Consider the following 18,376-nt stretch of genomic DNA (forward strand, 5'->3'; position numbering starts at 1 on the left):
CATGGAACAGCTTAATGATTGAGAATACTCAACCCCCTCATCAAAATTCATTTATCAGATTCATGCACCTTACCTCAAAGAAAAGCCGGCTCCACTGGAGTATGTGCTAAGCTTCCTGCTGAAGTTATGCTGTTCTGTACAGAGGAATGTAAGATTCATAGGCTGGAAGGAGTATAAGTAAGAGGTAACCTCTTCCTGCAGCCCTAATTTTAGTGTACTTTGCTGGACAAGCAGATATGATAGATAACTGCTGGATAAAAATCAGAAAGAATTCCAGTAATAAGGGTTTACAGTCTGGCTTTTTATTGTCCTAAATGAGTTCCCAAACTGTTGGTATACAGAGCCATGGTCTTTACATACTGTACTGCTGTCCTACTGTGTTTTGCATTCTTGATTGCACAGTAATCTGGCTTTTCAGATGGGTATATCCTTCTTTTCTGTGGGCTTTGGGTATCTGCACAGAGGCATCCTGGTTCTAGATCAGTCAGTGATGAGATGGACTGAATGGCTCTCTATACTAGTAAACTAAACAGGGCCAAACCTTTCAGGGTTCAGGCACTATGTTATGATTATCTGTACTGTTTAACTGCTAGCACAGTCCCTTATACAGTTTGGCCTGTGCCAGCAAGCACTCTCCCAGAGAATGCCCAGACACTCCTTGGGAACAGTGCAGGGAACAGGTTGTTTCCATTAGGCAGAATGGGTGAGGCCACCCTGAATTGTGAGGATAAGAGATTTTAGCCATATGGATGCTGTGTTGTGCTTCTTGTCCTCAGGCCTAGAGAATGAGCCATGGCCTGTTTTATTTATTAGTATAGCTGTAGCCAATAATTCTGTCCAAATGCAAACAGATTTTTGAGGGGCTACTCACATACCTTTGGCAAGTGCTTGATGCTCCATGAAGGTTACTAGCCAGGCGCAGCTCCAAACTTGAGCTGAATCCATGTATTATGTAGTGCTGAGTCTGAAGCAGTAAACCCTATCCAAACTCAAGATGGGAGGGCACTACAGAACAAGGAGGGAGGATAATATGAAAACACAGAAGTAGATCTGGAGGCATGAGCTTGAGTCTGGCACGAAGCTAGAACTAACAAACCCTTCTGGTTCCTGCAGGGCCACTTAATTATCTTTGAACTACTCCACAGTACTTTCTATACCCGAAGTACATTGCTGAGATGTTGTGCTGACTCAGCAATGAGCTGATACAGGTGCCTGGGCCTGGCTAGCTCAGATTCCAGTTTGCGTGCAAGCAGCCGTACTGCTTCTGGACACAAGATGGCCCGAGCCAACAGCTGTGTTAGAGTGTAGCCTGCCCGTTGCAGAGCCAGCTCATATCGTTCCATCTGTGAAGCAGTTGATATGCAACACAGATAAAGTAGCCAGAGAAGATCAGAGGGTTTTTAAAATTGTTTGCTTGCTGTGTTGCTCTTTTTTTCGTGCTGTTGATGTTTTCTCTTGAAAAAAATTTATAGGGATACTTCCCAATTATAGTGAACAAAGAGAGGAAGATTCCTCCTTAAGCAAAGGCTTGAATCATGAAAAATGAAATTTTCTCATTTCTCAGTTACTTGAATTGTTATACTGATAAACCAGCTTGGAAAGATTAACTTTTATTGAAACAGTTCTAGTTCTGTCATCAAAATCTCAAAAATACTAATTTTTTTTGTATGAAGGAAAAGCCACGTGTACAACTGATTCTGGGAAAATACAGGGTATTTGTAGCTCAAGTAGACATTTCCAGAAGCTAGGGGCTGTGGGGGAAGCACAAATGAGAACTGTACCCTCAGAGAAATTATCTCTTTAGAGGAGGAATTATGTGTATTTACACAAAGATATAAATCAAAGCATAATTATTAGATAATATACAGGTTAGTTCTAGCTTGATATATCAAGTGGAATTGTCAAGGTGTATTATAGAAAATGTATGAAAGGAAGATGCAGTATTTGTTAAGTGTTAAGAATCTTCTAAGTTCTGAACAAAATGAATTTAGAAGACAACCCCAGTACTGAGGAGTAAAGTCCTGCTCTGAATTATGACCTTGGGAAGTTTAGCATGCATCTGTTTGTAGGATGGGACTTCCAGGATTTTTAAAAACATATTTTTGATTTTCAGTACCAAAAGTGCTATGAAGAATAAGTGAAGTATTAATATAGCAGTCAACTCGAATTTCTGTCAATTTATTACTTGATTTCAGAATGGAACTAACGTAGTACAATAGAAATGTACTAGAACTCTAGGTCTGACCTTAGGAAAATGCACTTATTAGGCCTCAACTAAGTATAGAACTGGTCAGGGCAAACCGTCTAAAGGCTAACATTTAGTGAAAAGTAAGGGTGATCCTTTGGTCCAGAGAGGTGGAAGAGGGTCTGATATACTATTACTCTAGCTATTGTTAACATGGCAGGAAAAAGTACGGGAAGTTAGGATGCCACAGTACTTGCCAGTCTTCCAGTATGCTTTCAGCTATTTATAGATGTTGCATCCACATGTCAAGTTTTAAAAAACTCTCAAACTACTCTGCAGATTCCTAGATGGCTGAATTAGAGAAATATATTTTAAAAAGTCGAGTAAGAAATTATGCTGTATGTCACACTTTCGAGAACTGACTGAAGTGGTTTACCTGTATTGTGATTTGTTCAACAAGATACTTTACATACAGAAATTAAGCATTATACTTCAATTATAATTATACTGTAATTATAAAATTAAACTTATAACAGTAACATACTGAAAATAACAACTTTGATTTTATTTCTGTATTTTAGATTTCGGGAATATAAAGCCGTAGAAGCTTTGGTAGGACTGCTCATTGACCAGCCTGAAGAAGTTCTTGTAAATGTTGTCGGAGCACTGGGAGAATGTTGCCAAGAGCCAATAAATCGAACTATTATCCGTAAATGTGGTGGAATACCACCTCTAGTGAAGTTACTTACTGGAACTGATCAGGCACTACTTGTGAATGTCACCAAAGCAGTGGGAGCTTGTGCAACAGAACCTGAAAATATGATGTAAGCTACTCATATTAATAGCATTTTAAATATTGAAAAAAAATTTTTTTAGTAATTCTGGTACAAATATAGTCAAGTGTAATCTGACCTAAAAGGATATTTTACTTTTTGTTTTCCACAGGGCTGTGTGGGTTGGTTGCATCCTACTGTAAAATGTGCTATATATATATATATATATATATAAAATTAAGGAAGTATATAGAATGTAAAGCTTTTACATTTTGGGCAAAATCACATAAACCTTTAATAAATTGATTTTATGAAAGTTAAAATTCAAAGTTACAGATCACCATTATAAAGTGCTGTATGATAGGTACCTGTTTTGCCTTCTCCTTTTACATCTGTTCTCAAATCATAAATAATAGCCTAAATTAGAGAAACTAATTCCAAAAGGAAATGAGCATATTTACTGTCATGAAAAATAACACTTTTTTTGGACCCTTTTCTCCCCTGTTATTCCTTTGCGAAACCAAATAAAAGACTGTCTTTTTACTGAGAGAGCTGCTGCTCTCTTTGGTTTTGTGATGTAGATTTGTACAGCTTACAAAGATCCTTGAGTTTTATGATTAAGTGTTCCAGTTAAATGTTGAGGTCGGCATTTACTGTGCTTACTGTTCCCTTACAGGGATATTTACCTCAAGATTCTCGGCATATTTCCCTCCTTATACACAAGAAAGGTCAGAAAGAGAGTTTTATTAAGCTCCTCCTGTTCTGATTTGCATAATTCACTTGATATTCATATAACAGTGCAGGGAATTCTTTTCCTGAATAGGGCTTTTGTTTTCATGCTTTGGCTGTCACCCAGTGGCAAAAGGCTAGATGGTACACAACTGTAAACATGGGTTGTATGAACAGTTAGCCATGTAGCATAAAAGTATACATAAATGAAATCACTTTCATGACATATCTCACTAAAAATCAGCCTTTAGAGTAATGTATTAACCTAACAGAATTAACATTGGAACTCAATTGAGAAATTTAAATGCTAATAAATATAAATTGATATTTATAAAACCTCAGACATACACCAGTACTCAGGACTATCACTTGTAGTATCCAGTATGGATAGCTTCATACTGGAATGTGGTCAGTGTAAGCACCAAAAATAACATGAGTTGCTGCTAAAATTGTGATGAACAAAGTCCATCTTGTTTTTAAGAAGGAGAGAGTACAGATTGTTTGGGACAAAATTTTACGGAGTTTGTGAAGGGTGGACAAAGGGATCAAATGTTGAATTTGCTTCACACAAAAAAATTCTCTATTGAAGGTTCTCAACTTTTAAAATGTTTTAAAAAATATTTTAAAACATTAACAAGTAAAGATCTTAGATCAAGAGCAGAATATACTTTTTACTACTACAAAAAACCCATTACACAGAAATTATTAGCAAGACTGTGACATGTACCTGATGTATTGTGCTATTTAGACTTGTAGTACTAGAAGAGATAATGCTATCTTTTCCCAAGGCGTGAGTCATCCAGGTGTGGATAAGTTTGCTACCAATCCAGCAAAATATTTAAAAACACTGCTTAGTTAAAACATTGACACCAGTGCAACTACTCACATGTTTAAATTATTTGCTTGGTTGAGTGCTCTGCCTCTCACAGGGTTAAGATACTAGATTTCTGCCCCGCCTCAAAAAAAAAAAGGGGACATCCATTCCTCTCCCTTCTCCTCCTTGCAGACCAGTAGAGCAGCAACTGAAATATTAGCTCCTCATCCAAACCGCTCTCCTCCTTTTTGGGAAGAGTAAGTCACCCATGACATGAAGGATACATAGTCTGTAGCATCACTTTGTTCCATTTACAGAATTTGGGACTAAAACAATAAGTAGTCTTGTTAGAAACTACTGTGGAGTTCATTCTCTTTCTGTAAATATTTTCTGAAGTTCTTAACCAAAAGGACACATCTTAACAAAGATGTGGAGATGTGCTGTAGTGGGTTGACCTGGCTGGATGCCAGGTGCCCACCAAGCCACTCTGTCACTCCCCTCCTCAGCTGGACAGGGGAGAGAAAATATAACGAAAGACTCATGGGTCAAGATAAGGACAGGGAGATCACTCAGCAATTACCATCACAGGCAAAACAGACTTGACTTGGGGAAATTAGTTTATTAACAATCGAATCAGAGCAGGGTAATGAGAAATAAAACCAAATCTTAAAACACCTTTCCCCCACCCCTCCCTTCTTCCTGAGCTCAACTTCACTCCCGATTTTCTCTACCTCCTTCCCTTCCAGTGGCGCAGGGGAACGGGGAACGGGGGTTGCGGTCAGTTCATCACACGCTGTCTCTGCCCCTCCTTCCTCCTCAGGGGGAGGACTCCTCACACTCTTCCCCTGCTCCAGCGTGGGGTCCCTCCCACAGGAGACAGTTCTCCATGAACTTCTCCAACATGAGTCCTTCCCATGGGCTGCAGGTCTTCACAAACTGCTTCAGCGTGGGTCCCTTCCACAGGGTGCAGTCCTTCAGGAACAGACTGCTCCAGCGTAGGCTCCTCTCTCCATGAGTCTACAGGTCCTGCCAGGAGCCTACTCCAGTGCAGGCTTCCCACGGGGCCACAGCCTCCTTCAGGCACATCCACCTGCTCCGGTGTGGGGTCTTCCACAGGCTGCAGTGGATATCTGCTCCACCGTGGACCTCCATGGGCTGCAGGGGGACAGCCTGCCTCACCATGGTCTTCACCACGAGCTGCAGGGGAATCTCTGCTCCAGTGCCTGGAGCACCTCCTCTCCCTTCTTCTTCACTGACCTTGGTGTCTGCAGGGTTGTTTCTCTCACATATTCTCAATCCTCTCTTCAACTGCAGTTGCACGGTTTTTTCCCCCCTTCTTATTATGTTATCCCAGAGGCGCTACCACCATCACTGATGAGCTCGGCCTTGTCTAGCGGCGGGTCCATCTTGGAGCCGGCTGGCATTGCCTCTATTGGACACGGGGGAAGCTTCTAGCAGCTTCTCATGGAAGCCACCCCTGTAGCCCCCCTCTATGAAAACCTTGCCATGCAAACCCAATACATGTGCCAAGATTGTCTTCTAGAAAGAAGCAAAGCAAAGCCACTTGTGGCCTGTAAGTATATACAGGTGATGAGAACTTCCTATTGCAGTTTGATACTTAGCTGTTTCTGGTCGTCCTGATTCATCTGGCTGGATCCCTATTACATTCCTTATTTCATAATCACTTATTCCTCAGAATGGCTTGACAGGTTCTAGGAGATCAGTTGTTCTCTACTATAAGCTTTTCTTCTGGCAAGTTTGGCTGGCAGGTCTTAAGGCTTGTTTTCTTTGTCATCTGGTACAGACAAGCACTGTTTAAAGAATTACTGTTTTAATTTGGCACTACAGAAATTCTGAAAACTATGATGATTTTTCTGAATTCTGCTATCATTGACTTTCATATGTACTAGAAACCGAGAACAAAGCAGGAAAATTTAAAGGGAGTATCAAGCCCTCATAAGGATTGAGAATTTTCAGATATGTTCTTACATTTTATTCGCTGCGTGTGTGTTTAACGAAGTGTGGAATAGAGACTAAATATTCAGTTGAGCAGTATTCTATTTTGAATGTGGTTATACTTGCAGCAATAGGTATGTGGAAACCATACAGACCGAGAGTGGAGCTCATGTAGTTTCTATGAATGATTCAAGGGTATGTAATGAAGAGGATGGGATTAATATAAGAAATAAAAAACTGAGAGTGTTCTGTGAAACAGTGCAGTTAACTTCTGAGGGAAATATTGTACCTTATCTATGTTCCATGGAGGAAGCCTGCACCGACAACGAGAGAAGACTGGTAGATGGGCATAGGTGAATCTACAACTTCTATATATCTTTTATTTATTTTATCTCTGTCATGTTTCCGAGTTGACACTTTTAATTTCTACAACTACTGAGTGGAAGGTACAATAGTGTTACTTTTCTGCACCAAGCCTTTACTTTAAGGCAACTTCAAGCAATTAAGTGATTCTTACTTACTCTATTGAGCTACGTAAAATAAAGAACAGCAGCCAACTTCTCTCACAGCAAAAAAATAAGTTGACTTTTCTTAAAAAAGCAGAACTGTGTGACTGAACTTCCTTACTATTATGTGGACAGCGTGAAGCTGTTCTCCATACTCAGTCTGCTGCACGGCCACTGACAGAGGTGCCGCTGTACGTCTTTCCGAGGAACTTTTGGTTCCTTACATTGGTCTTTCTGAGGAACTTTTTACAAGTTATTCTTTTTGTCTTACTAAAAGCAGAGGACTAGTGCTTATTCTTTAACTGCCACTAGATTTTCATTTGCCCTTTTCATTTGAAAACCTATAGACTTCATCTCTAGCATTCAAAACTGAGGGTTTAGAATCTTATAAACTAAAATGTACAATTATTTTAGCCAAACACATGGAGTTTGAGTCACTGGTATATAATACTATTTATCAAAGCAGTCCACAGCAACTAGTGAAAATTTTAAGAAACATGCTAAATTGTGGTTTCAAAAAAGACAAGATTACATTCTGCCAGAATTAAACCCTGTAATCTTACCAGTGAGCACAATACAGAGTCAGTATAACTTTGTTTATTTACATTTGTATTTGTGGTCTAAATTGGCAGGCAATTAAACTAGACTTCTCAAAAGTTCTGGAAAATAACACTGTAACAGAAAAAGATGATAGATATGACAAACAGATGTCTAGGCTGTGTGTATGCATGTGTGTTTAAGTAATACATGTTGAAGTTTCTACTGGAAATGTTCAATATTAAATTTGAATTTGAAAGAGAAGTACTATTTCAGATTAACAGCTTTTCTAGTTTCAGATATATAAAAAAAAACAAAGTAAATTTCTAGAATTGTAATCCATGTCTTGCACAGACATCTCACGATGTTAAATGATGTCATGATATCAAGGTTCTTAAATAATGTGAAAAGCCTTTATTAAACAACTGTTGACTGTAAACAACCAACAAAAGTAATTAAAAACATTTATCTTGTTAAATTATCTGCACTGGTCAAATAGCAAATACCAATTCATTGTAACCTGAGATTTCCCAGAGGCTGTCCTAGACACTCCGGTAATCTCTGAATAGGTTTAATTGCATTAAAATTATTTGCCCATAAGACATATTCTATATACACCATATGTCACCTGTTCTGTGTGGAAACCAGGAAGATGTTTTGCTCATACATCTTGCAGTTGCCTTTTTGTAGGAGTGATAGCAGCTGCATACCCCTTCATCTCTGCTCTAATCATGTCTGGCCAGCACATGAGTACATGATAGGAGTGTCTCTTCACTCCAGCTATTTCTATCTGCCAATACAACTACTTTTGATTATTTTGACGAGCAGAATAATTTACACCTTGCTTTAAATTGTATCAGTGATCAAATAAGAACAGTCTATGACAAGGCACAGAGCTTTGAATCAGTCTTCTGGATTACAGGTCTATTTTCCCATGTCTGTCTTTGGTTATTTGTAAAGAAACCTAAATGTGTATTTTTGTCCACTTTAAAAAGGAATTTTCACATAGAAAGGAAACTAATGTCTAAGGACTTTTATAGAGCAAACATTTTTCAGGGCCATTTATTTTAGTGTTCCCTTTGCTTTTATAGCAGATATGCTCATTTAACACCAAGTTTCTTCATCTGCTACATTGTGCAGTGAAACCATAGAAAGATAAAAAATTGAACTGAGAAAGCATTAGTCACTTGTTTAGCAATGCTTTCTTTAATTGGCAAATATATGTTCTCAGTAAGATGAAGATAAAAGGGTTTGTGCTTGTATGGTGATTACACAACAATAATTCTTCCAGTATGAGAATTTAAGAGCATTGTTCTCATATGTAGAGTTCTTTTCATTTGAGTTAATCTAGTGTAACTGAGAGAAAGCAGTAATCAGTGATGAGTTTTGTCCATACGGTTTTTTAGTTTGATTTTATACATGTTGAATGGACGGAGGACTACACTTTGAGATATTCTGAGCTGTTCTGTTGGGTGTAAGACAACTGGTCTCTCTGGTCTTCAAGCAAAAGGCAAAATTCCTCTTTAGAAAATGCACCATAGAGTGAGGCTAGTTTGCCTTGAAAAGCTGAAGAGAAGACAAGAAAACTGAAAAGAAAATGAAAGTAAACTTTAAATTGAAAAGGAAGCTTTCAAAAAAATAGAAAGGAAAGATAAATCAGCCTAGAGGTTGTTTTTTTAAGTGTGGTGGAAAAAGCTGAGCTCAATGTTTGGCTTCTATCTCTTGATTTTTATATACTGGTTGGAGCTGGGTCATTTATATTTATCCCCTCTTGGGAGGAAGTACCTCATGTTGGTAAATGGTCAGTACTCTGCTTGACTAGAAGAAAGATTCATGGGTTCTTTTTTAATTAATTCCAATATAGGAAAAAATTCCTTGTGCTTTCTGAAATGACAGGAATGTAATGTTAAAATTGCTTAAAAGTGTTGGGAGTTTGGAGGGATTTAAAATCGTGTTTTGAAGCTTTTACTTAAGTCATCCTTGCTATGTTGAACATATATATGTAGGTGATCATGCTGTGTAGTTTGTGATCATGCTGTTTTATTTTGATGCGTTAAGATTTCTGAATTTGAGTGATGATTTTCTTGCAATTGATTTGGAGCTGAGTATGTAAAATAAGCTGTATTAAAATTAGCAGATCTTGAATAACTGATAGTATCTCAACCATAACTTTGTGCAAAAAAGTATTATTTTGAAAAACATAGTTGTTTAACCAGTGTGCATAAAAGCGTTATGAATAAAATCCTTGGTTATTTTAGACAGAGTTCATGTCCTTAACTATTTTTCTGCTTCAAATGATGGTAGGATTATATACAAAGCTGATTTTATAATTAGTTTAAAAATTTCCTGGCAAACCTATATATCGTAAACACAAATGAGATGTTTTATGTGATGTTTTTAAGCACAATCTGTATTTAAATTTCTCTTGTATTTACATTAAAGATGTAGACTGATTTTATACAATTGAATTTTTACTTTTGAGGTTGAAAAATGAAGGTATATTTGCATTTCTTTATCTCCAGCTCATCTGCTTTGGGTTTAACATATCTTTTTGAAAAAAGGCATGTTTGTAAAGGCTATTAAGTTTTGTTTGACCTTCCTTTCCCTTTAAGGTATTCACTGGACCTTAATGTGAAGTTATGATCCCCAAGCCTGATTGATATGTAAACATAACACAGATGGTGTAGAGATGATTCTGATGATAATTTTTCAGCTAGTCATGAAGATACTTTGATTACAGTGTGTTTAAGTAATTATAACATAGTGTTCAGTGTTAGTCTTGTTGGTAAGGAACACATGGGAAACAAGTTACACGTTATTCGTGCCCAACAAAGGATGCACTGTGGTGTGACCATTTTAATTTCTAATGCTAGATTAGAAACATAGCATTTTAAAATATGTCATAGAGTAAGGTAAATACATTAAGCATAGACTGAATAAAAAGTTAAGTACATAGTTTTGGGCATAAATATTTGTTTTGGAAAGTATTTGTTACTATATGAAAGAAGCCAGTATGCTTGAATTTAGATTTCACTTTGCATGCAGATCATTAAAAAGTCACATGCTTGTTTTCACGTTTCACGTTCTGGTTATAATGTAGTTTACTTTATCTTCTATAAGCATTTTGAATGACAGTGCTGAGAAAAAAGTAAACAGCATTAATGAGATTTAGTTAGAAAACATATTCTGTCTTTACATCATTTGTTCACACCCATCTGCTATAGTAAGCAATGTTTACTGACTATGTTGCTGGCAATTAGCTGACAAGCTAATTAGCTGACACAAGCACTTACATAAAGCAAAACAGGATGTTAAAGAAAATCATACCAATATTTATTAAAGCAGTGTTCCAAACAAACTGATATAATTTAAAATTTAACATTGTCTACTCCATAATTAATTATCTCTTTTTTTGTCTGTTTCTGCAATAGGATAATTGACCGTCTAGATGGAGTTCGTTTGTTATGGTCATTGTTGAAAAATCCTAATCCAGATGTTCAAGCAAGTGCAGCTTGGGCTATTTGTCCTTGCATTGAAAATGCTAAGGTAAGAAAGTATTTGAAGTAATAGTTTTGTTATATATATACTCACATATAATTTTTATATTTGGATGATTTCCAGCAATATTTTGCTGTTTGCTACTTGCACTCTCTTTATTTCATTCTGTTAACTGCTTAAAAAAAATGGATGTATTCACTCTTCAAAAGTGAATAGTCCTCCATCTAGCACTCATTATAGCATTCTGTTTTGCCTTTACAGTGCTTACTGTATTTGGAAAATATATTTTAATAACTTATCATGACCTAAACTTACTGTTCCCAAGTAAAGCATGCTGAAAATCTGACAATGCTGAAAACAGAAAGCTTCTACTCACAGGCTATGAATAGCACAGGTAGTTGTAGTTGGTCTCCACTATGAGGTACTTCAGCTATGTTCTCAAGAGACCATCATTTGGTTTCAGAGCATATTTCAGACTCGGTGCCAATGTAATCCTTAGATTTTCTGCTCAGACTGCCAACAAAAAGTGCCAGTTGTGAATAGTGGTTGTTGTGCAGGTCAGTTGTGCACAGAAGACTGAGCTATTCATTTATTTCATGACAGTTTCCAAATAGAGATAAAATGGTGAGTATAAGCTGTAAGTCATCTTCAGTGAATTCTTACCGCTGACCTGCAGTAAAATAAATGCGGAAGGTTTTGTTTCCCATTAGAAGTTTCCTGGAATACTAAGTAGACTTTTATCCTTAATCCTTGTACAGTAATATCTTCCATTTCTATTTACCTCTGTATTTAATGCAGCTTTTGCATCTTCTCTCTACTGTACCACAAATACATATCCTTCTACATTCTACATATAATTTGAGATCCTGACTATGTAAAGAATGGAAATTCCTTCAAAGTGCTAGATATCCTTAGCATCCTTTGCAGGCAGTGTTTCCTGTTTGAAACTGAGCACTGTATGGTTGCTATTAATTTATATAGATGGATGGATGTAGATACAGATATATGGAAGAAAGTATTATGAGAACATTTGGTCTTGGTTTTTATAACTTAAGCATTTTCTGTTTCTTCACAATGATTTCTACAATGGCAGCTTGCTTGCCATTTGTCAAGCATGCGAGTTATTCTGAATTATCTTTCCATCTTTTTTTAAACATATACACTCTAGTATAATAAATGTTTTTGTTACCTAGTGGTGGGGTGTATACATATCTCTATATGTATACCTGCCTCTATTGTTCTCTGAACAATATTGCAATAACTGAATGTTAAAATACTACTTTATCTCAGAACTGAGGTAATACTTATTATGTGTACGACTCTGCAACCTGTAGTGCCAGAGTAGAACTCCACATTGCTAGAGCTTCCACTAAAAGCACTTTTTCAGAAACTAAGAGGATAGAGGATAGCTACTGAAATTATAGACTACATGGATTTTTTTCTTGTTTTTTTCCCGTGGTTATTTGATGAGTGTAAGCTATGTACATCCTTAGTGTAGCCATCCTCCTTTCATCTCTCTTGGCTGCCTGCCCAAATGCTAATCTGTGACCCCACAAAGAGTTCTTTGTGTGAGACTGAGGCAGAGTGGCACACTGAAACAAACCTACCAATAATACCCTTTCCTCCGACACTGAATGGAAAGAAATATGTATAAAGCAGCAATTATAGCCACACTGTGGAAGTGCAGTAACTATTTCTATCTAAACAAAATTTTGATTTTTTTATTCAAAGTTAATAATACTCAACAATTTACATGATCTTCCAAGAAGCACAGTTTGGTTTATGCAGTGCTTGATTCAAAAGCAGTCAGAAGTATATGACTTTAAAAGGATTATGTGCATTCTGGCTTTTCCAAGCCTGTGCTTGGGACTGCAAACCGTGTTGCAAATAGCTGTGAGCTTGGAATCTGGATTTGTTTTCTTTTTGTGTTCTTTTGTGGAAGTTGTAGTGGTTCTCTTCTGTAGTGTGGAGGTTCATAGATGAAATAGAACTTGTTAATAGTATCAGAAACAAATTTTTGTAACAATGTAGTGCAGCATCCATTTTTCTGCACAGGCATTTTCTGTAAATACAACTTAAAAGTTATTTATATGATATTTATAAAATCTTAGAAGCTAATCTATCATACTGATAGGGCTGTTATTGTCAAAGTATGTGAGTACATGATTATCTCTCATGCACTTACTCTCACCATAATCTGTTTAAGATTGGCAAGTCTACCATTTCTGTTTTACCATTAGGGGGATAAGAGTCACAAAAGGCCAAGACTTGAATTCTCAAGATGTTTAGGTGCTAGCCAGTTTTGAGCTTTTGGGTCTAACTAGTTTCCCTGCTGTTAGACAGGAAGTTAATTGTAAAGGGAGCAGAATCCAAGTTCCCATAACCCTAGATTATGTATGTCAACAGTTACATTATGGTAGCTGGTTCAGAGTACTTCCCATAGAATAGAACTGTATCAGTATGATATAGCTAAGTGATATGGTTTGTTACAGCAATATGATATAGGTCAGTGATATTTGGTCCCTGACAGATCTAAGACTTTTTAAATATAGGATATAAATTGTATACTGTAGTACGTAAACGGTTACAGCTCTGACAGCCATAATATCAGTTTGGTATCGGTCATCACTTCTGTATGCCGGCATTAGTTCTAAATATTGTTAGCCTTAAGAATTTCTTGTAGAGTAAAGATCTTACAGGTAGGCTGGCAGTGATATAATTTGGGTGGTAGAACTCTCCTGAGAAAATTTGCACAGCACCTGTGAATGCTACTTGTGAGTCTTAGACAAATATCTCATGATTTTGGATAAATTAGTTAATACATTTCTTTAAAATATAAGACTTAAAGAGACATGAATTTAATTTATTAAAAGGAATTGTCTTAATAGAAGCAGGTTCTTATTAATTAGTTCCTTACTTCCAAAAGGAAAAGTTACTACTGCAGGCACATTGGTAATGACAAAGTGTAAGTGCACTGTCCAAGAAACACAAATTATTATGAAAAATGGCTAAGAAAAGTCTACTCAACTCTGTTGATGTTGGAACAGCAGTATTTGGTTATGATGCTTCTTTGAAAAACAGTATTTATAGTGTTCTCCCAGCGTACATCAGCCCAAACAGAAAAATTTAGAGAAACTCTACAAAGATGTTATTTGGGCTATTATAAAATTCATCCAAAGGCATTGTGCCAATAAGAGGAACACTGCCAGCTTGAGTTTGTATGAAAATACCTATTTCCTCACAGAGAAACCTTTAAATAGTATGTCTTGAAATAAAAAAAAAGTTATAGAGGTTATTTTCCATCCTCATATTTAGTAGAGTTTTGGGTGCAAACATTAGAATAGGAATGGTAATGTCAGGCCTCATCCTTTCCTCTGTCCTTTGTCTGTGCTTGTGTATCAGCTTTCAACTTTCAAAGTTTCAGTTTTAGCCTTTGTTATAGCTACAACTATAAAGGCTTTCTTAAGGAACTTCAGGAAGCCAGCTATGTACAAAGTCTGTCAAAATAATTTAAGTAAACAGTCTGAGACTGGAGATTTGAGGGAAGAGAGAGGGATAGTTATTCTATTTTCTTAAAATGAACTTGTAAAATGACATCTCACACTTTTCTGATAAAGTGTGATTTTTTTTTCCCCCCAAATTATTGCATCCCTTTTCAGCTCTGCAGTGGAATTTCATGGGTGTGATGAAGGATGATCAGCCACCTAAAGTTGTCTGTATATTTCCTGCATAGGGGGAAAGGGAATGCCCATGCTCACACAGGAAAAAAAAACAAAATAAAAACTAAACCAGGTTTAAGAGGGAAAGGTCATGAGATGGGTATGTGTGAAGGTCAAGTAGCCTTCACTCTTGCAAAAGTATTATATACTGAGGAAGTGACTTCTACTGGAGCCAGCAGTCTGGAGTTAACCTGTGGGTGGAAAATATGCTGCTGATGACCCATGCTATTTAGGATTCTTACATAGAGTTTGCTTGTTATGGAAATGTTAACGTAACCATATGTATAAAACCACAGAGAACATTTCTTTACTAAAAGTAACAAAGAAAGGTAGTTGAACTTGGAAATTCTTCTGATATTTAACAAAATTATTTGCTGTTTTAAATGAATTAAGATGCTTTGTTTACACATTTTACTAATTTAAAACTGTAGTGTATAAAGATCAGTCATGCCCCATAATGCACACTGTTGTTCATTTGGTTTATATTTTAAAAATTTTACTTAAGTAGTACCAATGCATTTTTTTTTACTTACCATTCTTTGGTTAAGCCTATAATGTCAAAATTCCCTGCTTGAGTATGTACAGCATTTTCCAGTTTCTTTGTTTTCCTTGCTATGCTTCTTGCAATTCTATACAGAAACCTTGGCAGTTCAAACTTAGTGCTCTTACTGCTCTCTTTCCATTTTCCTATTTGTTTTCTCTAGACATTATCATTTTTAACATACATCATACCTACTTCTTATATTTGATCTCATTTTTATGCAGTTTTTAATCTCTGATATCTGGATATAGACTTTCCAACTTGTAAGCATTTGTTATGGACTAAACTTCAAAAGAGTACTATAAGAGAGGTAAAAAGGAATTTTTGGCTTGCCCCTCAGGCCTTCTAGAGCACCAGGGTCCTTGGAGATTTAGGAAGTCCAGCAGGTTAGACCTGACTTGGTGAATCCATAGCTGGCTGCCATGCTTGCCAGGGTGCATGCGGAACCAGCCTATCCAATGGTTCTTGACACAGGCTGCCTAGTTTAATGAACCAACTATCGTGAGGAGTTTGGGCCTCCTATAGATATCTTACCCTAGAGATCCTGAATGGACTGCCATAAATTGCCCTGAGGTCCTTAATGTCTACAAATATAGGAGTCCAGTTCCTGTAAAACACATAACCTGAAAGCTGGGAAGCAAAGGGAAACTAGGAGCATAACCCATGTCTCCCTCATTGGGGAGCCTCAGGTCCTAAGTTCCATGCAAAGCAGCTGCCTGAGAGCTTGGAGACCATAAGAAGCCAAAAAGCTTAGGAGCTCCTGGAGACCTGGCTTTCCAGCTGTTTGGCAGCCCATCAGGCAAGAAGTCAGGGATTCTGTGAAAACCAGAAGCCAAGCAGCCTGGCAGGCTACTCACCAGCCATCTGGCTGACAAGAGAAAAGATGAAGAGGTACGTTGGTAATTTAGCCTGCCTTTCTGCCTGGTTTCTGTCAAAACTTTTCAAGAAGTCATTGTGTTCTTATGGAAGGTTTTGGTTCCATTCCATTAGCATTTTCTGATGGAATACTGTTCCACTGGAAAATATTTGACCAGCTTTCGTTGTAACTTAGTTTATAATAGCTACACATGCTGGTCAACAGCTTGTCATGTAGACTTGCTAATTGGATTTTAAAAATCTATAAAAAGTTTAAACCCCATCCTCCTCACATTTCTTCTTTTTCATCTCTTCTTTGTTTTTCCTTCTTATCCATCTCACTTTTTTCCTGTCTTTACCCTCTCACTTGCCACATGGGACTTCCATAGATTTTAAGGCAAGAAAAGAGCACGGAGATCGTTGTGTCTGATTTGCTGCATAATATAAAACAGAAAATTTCAAGAAATCATTTTATCTAGCGCAGAAGCTTTTGATTGAACTATAACATATTTTATACTTCATGCTTGTTCAGATTCTCAGTGGTCTGTAATGGTAAGTGGTACAATACGATAGGATTGCCTTCTCATATACCACTCTAATTTATGAAACCATGCCAGAGTTGCAAAGACACAAACAATAATTGTTGTAACAATTTATTAGTTTGCATTGTCACTGCATTGATTGTTTACCTAGGCTGTCCTCAGAACATTCCAATATTGCTGTCTTACATCTCTACAATATTAAACTACATATTAGTGATGACTATCTCATAAACATATTAATAATTAGAAGAAGTTTGCTTAGACACTTATTTGGATTCAATTCAATCCAAAACCAATGGAAACAATGTTTAGTTTTTCCAGTTATTCAATGTTATCTGTTTCTCATACTTCCATTATTAAAATTCTTTTCAAAGTAATATCTAAAGCAAATCATGATGTTTTCTCTACTGTGGCCTCAAAGGACTTTGATATTAGTAGTTTCACTGCTTCTGTGAAAAAAATTGGGATTTGGGCATTTACTGAGGACTGAACTTCAGTGAGAGTTGTGAGGAGGGGGAGGAAGAGTAGGTGTAGTCTGCCAGACTGAAAAGGAAAACAATAGACAAAAGAACTACTAGAAGTTGCATGAGTGACTATGTAGACTTTTTTTTCCCCCCTGCCATCTTTTACAGAACGTGCACTGCATTCTTTCTTGGGCTGTACGCTTGGCTAATGGGCTTTGCTTTTGTTTCTTGAAACTATCAATAGCAATATACTTGCCAAGTGTTTAACTGTGCAACGATCAAATCCCTGAAGAGCCAAGAGTAAGGAATTCTGCTCTTCTAGGCTGCAGAGTAGCATTGGAGCCATGTTAAAGCTACTCTGCTTTGCTGCTCTGCCTTTAGCTGCTTCGGTGAGGTGGAAAGGACAGGAAAATCCATGTTGATTGTCTGACTTTTTCCCAACACCTTGCATTTTACAGGACAGAAGAAGATTTGTGAGATGTACTTAAATAGTTTCATCTCACAAGGTGTTTCTTCATCAGTTCTGCTACAGTGGAAGCCTCCACAGCTGTATAGACAGGAATAAAATTAGCCTTTAAATATGAAGTAATTTGATTAATAATACCATTGAGTTGTTTCATAAGAAAAATGAATAGAAACTGCATTATATAAATTGTGTGCTTCCCTTTTTCACTGAACACCTATAATATAGAAATTTATCTGTTGAATTTCTTTATTTTGAATTTTAAATTGGGTTGTGCATTAGGATGATAAGTTACTCAGTCAGCTATAGGGGATGGAAATGGACAGCTTCCTTCATTAAAGAAAAGGTAGTTTAAAGATGACTCTTGATAACTTGATAACTCGTATTTGCACAGCCATACCATCACTTTTTTGGGCAAAAGTAATTCAATTTGACAAATTAGCTTTGACACCTTAAGGTTTTTAAGATGTTCTAAGAGTGAAATACTACTTGTTTTTAGCGGAGAAACTTTTATCTTTCAAGTAGAGTATTTTTAAAGATAAACACAATGTGTTTTTGTAATACAGTGTTTAGCTCTAAATCTTTCAAATAAAGAAACCAGTATTCACTTTGGAAGAAATAAGAAAGGAATTCAGTTACAAAAGAATTCAGTAGTTCTTTTACAAGAACTGTATGTCTTAAGGCTGATGAACTTTATTTACTTAATGAAAATAACCACAAAAAACCATATAATATGATGACAAGAGAACTCAAAAATCCCAAATGTTCTCCTTGTATAAGTACTGCAAAGATCA

At 36.7% G+C, this 18,376-nt stretch overlaps 1 protein-coding gene across 2 annotated transcripts in view; it reads left to right on the forward strand.

The window, feature by feature from the left end:
• ODAD2 (outer dynein arm docking complex subunit 2) overlaps window positions 1-18,376 on the forward strand; it is an 88,414-nt gene that overhangs the window by 37,200 nt on the left and 32,838 nt on the right. For both annotated transcript variants that reach the window (XM_075495511.1, XM_075495512.1), the window contains exons 15-16: window positions 2,767-3,009; window positions 10,932-11,046. In XM_075495511.1, coding sequence (XP_075351626.1) covers window positions 2,767-3,009; window positions 10,932-11,046 — 358 coding nt within the window. The remainder of the gene's footprint in view (window positions 1-2,766; window positions 3,010-10,931; window positions 11,047-18,376) is intronic.

This window comes from Mycteria americana, chromosome 2 (genome assembly GCF_035582795.1).
Source record: "Mycteria americana isolate JAX WOST 10 ecotype Jacksonville Zoo and Gardens chromosome 2, USCA_MyAme_1.0, whole genome shotgun sequence".
NCBI classification, from domain to species: Eukaryota; Metazoa; Chordata; class Aves; order Ciconiiformes; family Ciconiidae; genus Mycteria; species Mycteria americana.